Here is a 12600-nt window from a genome sequence, read left to right on the forward strand (position 1 = left end):
CTGAGATGGTGTCAGTGCAGGGGCATTAGCAGAGCTTGGTGACGGTATAGAAGAGGTATTGGAGTGGGTGTATCTCCTTCTTGCATATTTTCTCTGGAGATGCCTCCCTCACAGGAGGGTATCTCCAGAGAAAATATGCAAGAAGACAAGTCTGTGTGAGAGGTACCATTAGACGCCATTTTAGAATCTTGATCTGGGGCAGAGCCTGGCTTGTCTGTTAAATATCTTTGGATGCTGCCTGGTCTGGAAGAAGCTTGGGATAATGATGTGGAAGGCTTCCTGCATTTCCTGCGCCCATATCCCATACACACTGGTCTTTCAGACTGAGAAGCCTAACAGTGTCTTTAGGGCACAATGTTTAGTTTCACTTCTTAACTCCTCAGTGACACAGGATCCAGTTAACTCTTAGCTATAGAGAGCCCACCGGATTCTACATATACACTTCCCTCAGTTGACACAGAAGGGGCTCTGCCAAAGTTCAGTAGTGAGAGTTTGTTGCCTCCAGTGCAGAAACAATCAGCTCTCTTTTGCCACCTTGTCTTCCTGCCTGCCATGCACTTTTTCTCAGAGTCGCAGAATCTATGTGGCAGCTAGAGAGCTTCTGATAAGCACTGAGAGGAGAGGACTGCTGTCCAGCACTACTCACAGTGTCCAAAGACTCCATATGGCCAGCCAGAGAGCAGAGCATCTTGTTAAATTATGACAGGGGGAGGGTAAACTTTCTCAGATTCTTTGTGTCCATTCGGGGACAGCCCTGATAAGTATTGCCAGGGGGAAGCACATGGGACCTGAAGCATAGAAACTCAGCTCCCTACCTGCTTTTCTCCACACAGTAGGCTGCAGCATATCCGTCCCAAGGAGTCCAAGACAGTTTAAACAGGAGGGATCTTGCTCTGTTGCAAGCTTGAAGACACATGTCATTCGTTTCAACGGCTTCCCCTCCACAGCATATACACAGGTGCTCATCCCTCCTCACCTCTCATTTGCTGCTACTCGATGCCTGATGTTCTAGAGCTCTTTTTGCAGTGTTTAGCCTTGTCCATGATCCTTGAATCCCCGGGAGTAGCAGGAGCCTTAGTGAACACATCCATTTGGTGCCATTGCCAGGCCACGCACCCTCTGTGTGGGATTTTTGATATTTAAAGGGCTTGTCCACAACTTGCTCAAACTCTTCTTATTTTTCATGTTTGGTCCAATTAAAATAAAAACATTTATATTAACTTCCCATACATGCGCCGTCCCAGCAGTGTCAGCACTTGCGTTTCCGGGACTCATGTGAGGTTGTAAAATCACGCGAGCCCTGAGCTGGCATCACTGTCCCTTTCTTTGTACAAATTGAACAATAAGAGGAAGTCTGAGAGCAGCCACAGTAGTCTTGGCTTACTGTTGATGTTCAATACATGAGAAGGCGGGGACTTTGAAGCGGACAGTGACTGAGCTCAGGGCTCACTTCATGTAAGAACCTCACGTGAGCCCCGGGAACGTGAGTCCTGACACTGCTGGAGGGGCATCGGCATGGGAGCTTAGTATGAGTGTTTTTATTTTATTGAGAGCCAACAAGAGGAATGACAAGAGATTGTCCAAGTAGTGGAACACCCGTTTAAGAAAATACAATTTTCGGTTAAAATATTTCCAACATTCTGAACAAAAAAAAAGGTTTCTCCCCTGTGTGACTTCTCTGATGTTTATTAAAATGTAAAACATTTTCCACATTAGAACATGAAAAAGGCTTCTTCCCTGTGTGACTGCTCTGGTGACTAAGAAGAGATAATTTCTTAGCAAAACATTTTTCACATTTTGAACAGGAAAAAGGCTTCTATACAGTGTGTATTCTCCGGTGGCTTTTAAGATGTGATTTCTGGTGAAAACATTTCCCACATTCTGAACTTTAAAAAGGCTTCTCCCCTGTGTGGGTTCTCAGGTGACTAAGAAGAGATGATTTATTCAAAAAACATTTCCCACATTCTGAACATAAAAAAGGCTTTTCCCCTGTGTGAATTCTCTGGTGCTTACTCAAATCTGATTTATTGTTAAAACATTTCCCACATTCTGGACAGGAAAAAGGCTTCTCCCCTGTGTGAATTCTCTGGTGTGTAACCAAATATGATTTCTGGATATAACATTTCCCACATTCTAAACATGAAAAAGGCTTGTCCCCTGTGTGAATTCTCTGGTGCTTACTCAAATCTGATTTATTGTTAAAACATTTCCCACATACTGGACAGGAAAAAGGCTTCTCCCCTGTGTGAATTCTCTGGTGTGTAACCAAATATGATTTCTGGATATAACATTTCCCACATTCTAAACATGAAAAAGGCTTGTCCCCTGTGTGAATTCTCTGGTGCTTACCCAAATCTGATTTATGGTTAAAACATTTCCCACATACTGGACAGGAAAAAGGCTTCTCCCCTGTGTGAATTCTCTGGTGTGTAACCAAATATGATTTCTGGATATAACATTTCCCACATTCTAAACATGAAAAAGGCTTGTCCCCTGTGTGAATTCTCTGGTGCTTACCCAAATCTGATTTATGGTTAAAACATTTCCCACATACTGGACAGGAAAAAGGCTTCTCCCCTGTGTGAATTCTCTGGTGTGTAACCAAATATGATTTCTTGATATAACATTTCCCACATTCTAAACATGAAAAAGGCTTGTCCCCTGTGTGAATTCTCTGGTGCTTACCCAAATCTGATTTATGGTTAAAACATTTCCCACATACTGGACAGGAAAAAGGCTTCTCCCCTGTGTGAATTCTCTGGTGTGTAACCAAATATGATTTCTGGATATAACATTTCCCACATTCTAAACATGAAAAAGGCTTGTCCCCTGTGTGAATTCTCTGGTGCTTACCCAAATCTGATTTATGGTTAAAACATTTCCCACATTCTGAACATGAAAAAGGCTTCTCTCCTGTGTGGGTTCTCTGGTGGCTATCAAGATACGCCTTCCGGTTAAAATATTTCCCACATTCTGAACATGAAAAAGGCTTCTCCCCTGTGTGGGTTCTCTGGTGACTAAGAAGAGATGATTTATTCAAAAAACATTTCCCACATTCTGAACATAAAAAAGGCTTTTCCCCTGTGTGGGTTCTCTGGTGACTAAGAAGAGATGATTTCTTCAAAAAACATTTCCCACATTCTGAACATGAAAAAGGCTTCTCTCCTGTGTGAATTCTCTGGTGCTTACCCAAATCTGATTTATGGGTAAAACATTTCCCACATTCTGGACAGGAAAAAGGCTTCTCCCCTGTGTGAATTCTCTGGTGTGTAACCAAATATGATTTCTGGTTATAACATTTCCCACATTCTGAACAGGAAAAAGGCTTTTCCCCTGTGTGGGTTCTCTGGTGCTTAACCAAATCTGATTTCTGGCTAAAACATAACCCACATTCTGAACAGGAAAAAGGCTTGTTCCCTGTGTGAGTTCTCTGGTGTTTAACAAGATTACATTTCTGGTTAAAACATTTCCCACATTCTGAACAGGAAAAAGGCTTCTCCCCTGTGTGGGTTCTCTGGTGCCTAACAAAATCTGATTTCTGGTTAAAACATTTCCCACACTTGGAACAAGAAAATCTATTCTCCACTGTGTGAATTTTTTGATGTTTAACAAAGTACTTTTCAAGTGGAAAACTATTTTCATGTTCTGAATTTGAAAATGGCTTCCTTGCTTTAGGAGCATTTTGCTTTTTAATAATTTTTTTGTGACTTAGATTTTCCTTAGTAGTTGGTAATGAATCAGAAGATTGGACCTGTTTCAAACAATCAGATGACAGATCTTTGTTGTGAAGGGAAGATGATAAATCTGGAGCAATGGCATTCACTTCAGTTGTATCCTGTGCGATTTCCAGAGCATCCGATTTTAAAATTGAGGATGTAAGCTGTCGCTGGGATCTCCTGGTACGGTTATCTGCAAAGAATAAAATAAATCATGATTTTTGAATAAAAAGTCCTTGAATTTTATGTTTTTTAACATTTATATTTACATATAACATTATTTATTTACATATATAGTTATTAAAAATGTCAAGTTATATAAAAATATTGAATTATTCCCATAGATAATGATAGTTCACAGTGTAATAGAAACCCAAACATGAAATTAAAAGCCATACATTGTTATGTAGGCGAAAATAATACCAATAAAAACTTCTATTTATCCCACAAAAAGTAAGTCCCCACTCAGATCCATCATCTGTCAATAGAAAAACAGAGGTTTCCACATTATTAGTGGCTAAAAGGCTCTTGAAAAGTAATATGGCTTCCATAAACCAATCCAGCAACATCTGCTGTCTCAAAGTCAAATCTCCCTCTCGCTTTTGAGCTTTGCAGTGTGCCCAAACCACATTTAGCATCCAAGTATTTGGCATTACTACCGTGAGACAAACCCACTTAATTTTTGGAGTGTGTGTGTGTCCTGGAGCACAATCTAGGCACTATGTGTTGGGCAATAAAATGGCAAATGTGCAATTTTCACTCTTCAATATCCACTGTGTGCTAATTTCCAGAAAATGGTCTTTGGAGTCAAAATAGTCACTACTCCTATAGATTAATTCAATGAAAGTTATAATTTCCGAAATGGAGTCACTTTATGGGGATTTCTACTGCTCTGGTTTGCTGCCATTTACTTGTGTTAGGGCTTTTGTAAATGCTGTGTCCGATCTCATCTGGGATCTGCTCCCGTGACGTCTGCTTCTGTTTCCAGGTGCTGCCTTATTTATTCTACAGGCACCACTTGTGATGAAGGAGACGTAGGAACTAGAAGGTTTGGACAGCGTAGGCTCTGTCCAGCCACTGAGAGATTGGGGTGCCTGGGACTTGTAATACCATCTAGTCTGGCAGTATGAGATTGTGTGCTGTCCAGCTGAAATAATCTGCTCCCTACTTCAGCCAACAGGAAAGTACCACACCATACTAAAGTTCAAAGCATATTGATGGAAGCTGTGGGACACAATCTTGTTCTCCTCTAGTTCAGTCATCTATGCTCAGTTCCAGACTTGTGTATTTGTTTCCTGTTAGGATTTCGAACTGTTTGATGACTAATCTTGCATCTTTTGATTTTGTATTTTCTCTTCCCTCCTGATTCTAACCCAGCTACCTGAGTAATCATCTTGCCATCTCACACCACAAAACAGAAGGTAACACCATGGCCCAAGCCTAAGGGGTCTCTGTGTTAGTCCAGATTCATGTAAAGGGTTTAAAAAGTAATGAGCAAGACAATCTCTGGGATCTGAAAACGGGGTACATAGTGCCAAGCTTGTTCATGGTGGCCATCTTTGAGCTGCCAGGTGACCAAGAACAGTGTCCCCCTAAGGTCCATTTGTTCCCTATTATCCTTTGTGAACAATTCCAAAGTTATCACATAAAGTGACAAAAGTCAGATTTGAAAAAATTGGACCTGAGGAAAGTCGTTAAATCAGAGTATTTTGGGAACTAACTACTATAATCTAAGACAATAACACCTACTGAAATGATCAAACTCAGTCTCTAGCAGTAAAAAATGATTAACTTGTGGTGAAACCTCTCTGGGGTAATTAGAGTATGTGGCTCGGTGGCTCTTGGCAATCTAAACTCGTAAAGGCCAATATTCTCTGTCAATAGTTTCAAGAAGAAATATTAGACATTTTGAAAAAATGTTTTATAATATTGCAGAGCTGAGGTGTCTTAAATTTAGATCTCGGGCATTTGGAAGAGGAGACCTTATTTAAAAAAAAAAAATACAATGAGTTCCAGACTCATAAAAGTGATGCAGGCCGATTCCACGACAATCAAACTATCACACAATATGAGCTCACAAATAAAGACATTGAGTAAAAAAAAAAGTTACATCCCCAACAACATCGCATGTATGAGGAGAAAACTCCAACACTAAATCAGAGCTAGACTCATTTATAGTGGACCATTGGCGCTACTATGAGTTCTAACCAGAAAAGTAGAGAAAGTATTAGTGCTCTTCATTTCAGGAGAGACTGTGCATGCATGACATGGACCTGGCATACTACTTACACACACTAAGTAGCGAAAATACAGGCGTTGCACAGACACCTCCTTACTGGGGAGGGAGCTTTACATACCTGATGCCTCCCAGCTACTGGCTGGGGGCATTTCCAAAGTGCAAGCGCTGCCCCTTTAAGAATCGGACAATTAATATGTCGACGGCCCTACTGGTAGGTGGGAGAAAGACCACAAAGTGACGCCGGCATTGGCATTACATTAACCACCCTCTTATCTGCAGAAGAAGTGGGGTATGAATATTCTCCTTGAACTCCTATGAACTCTCTTCGGGGCCACTTGCTCTTCAGTCCACAACGAAAAATGTTTCACCTTCTTCAAGGCCAGGATGCTTCTCACCACCAAGACATCATCAGAGCAGACTGAAGCAGGCGTAGTACCAGTATTGCTGAATTTCAAAGTCTCAACCTGCCTGGCATGACCAGTCACCATCTTGGAAGAATCAAAGACAAGTTGGGGTTCTTACCCCTGGTCGCTGGATAGGAAAGACCTGAAAAGCGCATCAGCCTTGATGTTCTTGTCACATCACCAAATTGGAATCGAAGATACCCTCTCTGAATCCATCTTCAAACCGGTGTCCAAGAAAATAAGTCCTCGAGTCACCGAGGATCCCGGGAGCAGGTCTATGGAACAATCGCAGGGTATGTGAAGAGGAAATTTCTCTGCTTCCTTCTCATCGGTGACATCAGAGCACAACCAGTCGGTTGTCGGATGGCAGTACTGGTGGAGAAGATGGCTTCATCGGCAGCCGAATTCAACCACAGGGACCAGACACTTCTCGTGACACGACAGTCCTCAACTAAGCACATCACCAGAGATCCGGTATAGAATGTGTTCATGAGTTTATAGCCACAGAAGACCCAAGAGAAGGGGATGAAATAGACCAAACAGCAGATAGAAGGTGATCTTCTCTGCATGAAACATTCCTATCTGGAGTTCTACTTGCTCAATAACTACTTGAACAGCTTTGGATAGAGCCTGTCCCTCAACTGACGAAATCAAAGGACTCTGGAGGCGACAGACAGGAATCTGATGCCGATCTATCACGGCTTGCTGCAAGAAATTTCCCGATGAACCAGTCACAGCTGTTTCCACAAACTGGAAGTCTCCACATGATGCAGATACAATCAGAGTCAATGGTGAAGTATTACTCTCACCTAGGGTAGCCTCTCTTACAGATCCTAGACTTTGGAGTTTTTCAGACTTCTCAGTACTAAAATGAATGAAATGTTCAGCGTTACCACAGCAGCAGCATAATCCCTTGGCATGACTGTGTTTCAGCTGCTGCTAAGCCAGCCTAACATGAGTGACCTGCATATGTTCAGGGAAGATAAGTGTTTCAGAAGGCTGGGGAAAGAGCGGTCTCTGAAAGGAAAGAGCCAGCTGTAACAGGTACCTTTCATGCGTCACCTCCCTGATCAATTCCAGGAACCGGAGGTCGATCCTTATTGCCAGGGAAATAACGTTGTCTAGAGTAGCAGGGATATCTCGACCAGTTTATCCTTATTGCTTCTGGACAAACCCTTCCAGAAAGCGGCTACCAAAGCTTTGTCATTCCAACCAAGTTGGGAAGACAGTGTGAAGTACCTGCGGGCATAGTGGCTTACAGACAGAATGTCACGGGTGAGTCAGGTGTGACAGTCAGTCACTTAGGATTTGGCTGTAAAACGTCATTGCACTTAGCTCTGCAGGCACCTTCTGGATCTTGCATCTCTGCTGTGGAGTGATATCCTTCTCCCTTTAAGACCTAGCAGTGATCTCCACCATCTGCTTATTAACACACCCTTGATGAATGCTTAAGTACCTGTAGTCGCTTCCGCAAGTCGCTGGTGATAGTTCTATTTCCCTCTGGTTGGAAATACTAGTAGTTGACTAGTTTCTTCTTGGCGTTCTCTTGGAAGGATAGCTGGCATGATCTATTTGGTGTCTTCTCAAGCTCAGTGCATTCCCTTGTTTGTTTACCTTGTCTTTAGTTGTAGTGGGGGCTGACTAGTGCTTACTCCGTCCCCTCACTGTCCAGAGCCTATTGCTAGGGGCAGTCAGGGATTAGGCCCCTGCTCGGAAATAGGTGCGGAACTGTTATGATCTGGTGGTTTAGGAGCAACATGGGACGTGCTCTGTAGGAGGTGGTACCTGTACTGACCGCAGTTCCTGAGCTTAACACAACACTAGAAGTAGCCGTGGGATGTTCCTGTCACTCCCTAGACACCTCGTCACAGCCGGAGGACTAACTACCCCTAAAGATAGAAACAGGAAAGCTATCTTGCCTCAGAGAAGATTCCCAAAGGACAGACAGCCCCCCACAAATATTGACTGTGAGTGGAGAGGGAAATGACATACGCAGGATGAAACCAGGATGTAGCAAAGGAGGCCAGTCTAACTAGATAGATAGAACAGGAAAGATTACTGTGCGGTCAGTATTAAAAACTAGAAAAATCCACCACAGAGTTTACAAAAATCTCCACACCTGACTAAAGGTGTGGAGGGTAACTCTGCTTCCCAGAGCTTCCAGCTTAACTGAATAAATCCATACTGACAAGCTGGACAGAAAAAAACATAGAAAGTGCAGAACGATTAAGTCCACAACAAGTGGACTGCAAAAGAACAAAGCAAGGACTTATCTTTGCTGAACTGGTCAGAATATCAGGGAAATCCAAGAAGAGATGTGAATCCAACCAGGAACCATTGACAACTGGCACTGGCTGAAGGATGGAACCAGGCTAAATAGCCGAGCCAGAAAGACAATCAATGGAAGCAGCTGCTGACTACTAGATCCAAGGAGCAGCCGTACCACTTAAAACCACCGGAGGGAGCCCAAGAGCAGAACTCACAAAAGTGCCACTTACAACCACCGGAGGGAGCTCAAGAGCGGAATTCACAACACGGAACCTATTAAGGGACGTTAGGAGAGACAGGGTGTAGTCAGATCTGCCTAGGTGTCTCCACTTTCCCCTTTCCTAGTGTTTGGGCCTCCTCACCCCCTTCCCGTAATTGTGCACCTAACTTCTCAGTCACCCAGCGTGACATTATCACCAACCGTACACATTTATTAGAAAACAAAAAAAACTGACAGTTTTTTTGTCTGTGTTTTTTTATTTTTCTGGATTCATAAATACCGATTCTGTGCAGGCAGAGCAGCAGCAGAGGTTGTCACAGGAAGCGACTGACCTGCGATCTGAGGTTCAGCAACAATGCCAGCAGCTTTAGACTGGGGGCTTTAGCCCTTATCTATGATGACCATGACTGCATTTCCTTGGCTGAATCCAGGCTGCGTCGCCTTCAGCAGGGGAATTGTTCAGTGGAGACTTAAAAAGAGTTCTGAATTCCACAGGTGGCCAACAGATACCAAATGGAATGACCCAGCTCATAGAAGCCAATTTTGTCAAGGCCTTACAGAAAGGTTTAAAGATGCTTTGGCAGAGTACGAAACCCCAGAGTCCTTGGAGGCTGCCATGTCATTGGCTATACGTGTGGACAGACGCCTTTGGGATAGATGGGTCAGACCCCATTCTCCGGAGCCCTCTTTCCAGGACAATACTCTTGTGCCGGGGGGAACAGTCTGGGGGTGAACCAGTACTTGTGGAGTTAGAGGAACCTATGCATTTAGGAGGTGCTTCTGCGTCATATGTCTTCCCTGAGAGTCGCAAGAAAAAGGGCGTGTGTTTCTTTTGTGGGAGAAAGGGACATTTTCTTGGTGCCTGTCCTTTGATACCTAAGCTAAAAAAAGACTCGATTAACTCTTGGGAGCCTGGAGTTGGATAATCAAGGGGTACGCTCATCATCAACCTGTAATTCTCAGTTTGTCCTGACAGCAGAGGTGGTGCTAGAGAGCAGGACTGAGACAGTTTCTGTGTTTGTAGACAGTGGAGCTGGAGTCAGGATGGATGATGTTGAGTGTGCTAGAACTCATGGGATTGCTTGCTCTACCTTAGCTAAGCTCATTCCTATTTACACCATCGACTTAGCGCCATTTGCACAGAGAGCTTTGACACAGACTGTTCATAACATAAGACTAAAGGTGGGGTTTTTGCATTATGAGGTAGTTCCTTGTTATGTCCTGGAGGGTCTCCCCACTCCAATTGTACTGGATTTACCCTGGCTGGTGAAACATAATCCAATAGTGGATTGGCAATCCAGAGAAATGGTGGAATGGGGAGATTACTGCCATGAGAACTGCGTAAACATTTCCCTTTCTGCAGTATCTACAGGGATCTTACCTCTGTGTTTTTGCCTGGTTTTGAGGACGTATTTTGTGAGAAAGGGTGTCAGGATTTGCCTCTCCTTCGTGCATATGACTGTTCTATTAACCTGACTCCTGGACTATTAATTATCCATGTCCGGACTGCACAGTCTTTCCGGCCCTGAGAGACAAGCCATGAAATATTTTATTGCGGAGAGTCTTGAGAAGGGACATATCAGACCTTCATCGTTGACCGTGGTGGCAGAGTTCTTTTTCTTAAAGAAGAAAAATGGCTATCTCCGTCCCCGTCTAGATTTCCGGGAATTAAATCTAATTACTATCTGAGATCCGTAATCTCTTCCTCTGATTCCTGATTTATTCATCCAGGTTGTGGGAGCTAAGGTTTTCTCCAAGTTGGATTTAAGGGGGCCTATAACCTGGTAAGAATGAGGGAAGGGGATGAATGGAAAGCGGCATTCAATATCCTTGAAAAACATTTCGAGAGCCTGGTTATGCCTTTTGGTCTGACCAATGCACGGGGGGTGTTCCAGCATTTCATAAATTATATTTTCCATCATTTAGTGGGCAGGTTTGTGGTGGTCTATCTGGATGATATTTTGGTTTATTCACCTGATTAGGAGACACATCAGAGGCATGTTAAACAGATGCTTCCGACATTAAGGGATAATTAGCTTTATGCCAAACTAGAGATCATTGGCTCGCTCTTCTTATCTGCATCTCAAAAACATTTCTAGAATTCGCCCTTTTCTTACTTTCAACTCTGCAAAAACTCTTACTGTTTCACTCATTCATTCTCGTCTGGACTATTGTAACTCTCTCCTAAACGGCCTCCCTCTTACCAAACTCTCCCCGGGCCAATCTGTCCTGAATGCTGCTGCCAGGATTATATTCCTCACCAACCGTTACACCGATGCCTCTACCCTGTGCCAGTCATTACACCGGTTACCAATCCACTCCAGAATCCAGTACAAAGCTATTTCCCTCATCCACAAAGCACTCCATGGCTCAGCAGCACCCTACATCTCCTCCCTGGTCTCAGTCTACCACCCTACCCGAGCTCTGCATTCTGCTAATGACCTGAGGTTAGCTTCCTCAATAATCAGAACCTCCCACAAGTTGATGCTGCAGCTCTCTGGAGGTGGTCTGAGGATTGTCCTTGATTGATCTCACCATTCTTCTTCTCTGCCTTTCTGATGTTTTTCTTGGCCTGCCACTTCTGGCCTTAACAAGAACTGCACCTGTGTTCTTCCATTTCCTTACTATGTTCCTCACAGTGGAAATTGACAGGTTAAATCTCTGAGACAGCTTTTTGTATCCTTCCCCTGAACAGCTATGTTGAATAATCTTTGTTTTCAGATCATTTGACAGTTGTTTTGAGGAGCCCATGATGCCACTCTTCAGAGGAGATTCAAACAGGAGAACAACTTGCAAGTGGCCACTTTAAGTAGCTTTTCTCATGATTGCATACACCTGGCTATGAAGTTCAAATCTCAATGAGGTTACAAAACCAAAAAAAGTGCTTTAGTAAGTCAGTAAAAAGTAGGTAGGAGTATTTAAAACAAGAAAATGATAAGGGTGCCCATACTTATGCACCTGTCAAATTTTGTTTGAATGCAGATTGCACATTTTCTGTTAGTACAATAAGCCTCATTTCAAGGCAGAAACATTACTGTGTCCAACAGTTATTAGATATATGAAACTGAAATAGCTGTTGCAAAAAAAACAATTTTTATAAAACATTAAGCTTAAAATTAATAGGGGTGCCCAAACTTTTTCATATAACTGTATGGTATTTAGTGAAATGTGGAGTGACTTCATCACATTCCAAAAATTCCTTCCAGGATGCTGCTCAGGAAGCCATCTTGCTACCCCATATCTGAACTGACTTATGTAAGGTTTAATAATTGATTTTATTAGCCATTCTCTCCTTCACACTGTCACGGATGTGTAGGACCTAGCAGTGATCTTCACCGTCAGCTGCTGATTAACACACTCTTGCTGGATGTTTAAATACCTTAGTCGCTTCACCAAATGATAGTTCCATTTCCCTCTGTCTGGTTGAAAGTACTAGTAGTCGACTAGTTCCTTCTTGGCGTGGGGGCGGACTAGTGCTCACACCATCCCATCCTTATCCAGGGCCTTTTGCTACAGGCAGTCAGGGATTAGGCTCCGGCGATAGGTACAGAACCTTTTTAGGGGAGACAGGGTGTAGTCGGATTTGCCTATTGGTCTCCACTTCCCCCTTTCCTAGTGTTTGGCCCTCCCCACCCTCTTCCCATTGTTGTGCACCTAGCTTCTCAGTCACCCAGTTTGACTCAGAACTCCCTGACTAAGTCTGAGAAGGGAAGTTGCAAGGATGATACATGACCCGGTACATCGAAGACTTTA

The 12600-nt window shown here is 43.3% G+C and overlaps 1 protein-coding gene across 1 annotated transcript in view; it reads right to left on the reverse strand.

Annotated features, from left to right (window-relative positions):
- Positions 1 to 1670: 1670 nt before the first annotated feature.
- Positions 1671 to 12600, reverse strand: part of LOC143767627 (uncharacterized) — a 31226-nt gene continuing 20296 nt past the window's right edge. Inside the window, exon 11 of the mRNA XM_077256063.1 lies at positions 1671 to 3909. Within this exon, the coding sequence (XP_077112178.1) occupies positions 1889 to 3909 (2021 nt within the window). The 3' untranslated portion in view covers positions 1671 to 1888. The remainder of the gene's footprint in view (positions 3910 to 12600) is intronic.

The sequence above is a fragment of the Ranitomeya variabilis genome, chromosome 4, assembly GCF_051348905.1.
Source record: "Ranitomeya variabilis isolate aRanVar5 chromosome 4, aRanVar5.hap1, whole genome shotgun sequence".
NCBI classification, from domain to species: Eukaryota; Metazoa; Chordata; class Amphibia; order Anura; family Dendrobatidae; genus Ranitomeya; species Ranitomeya variabilis.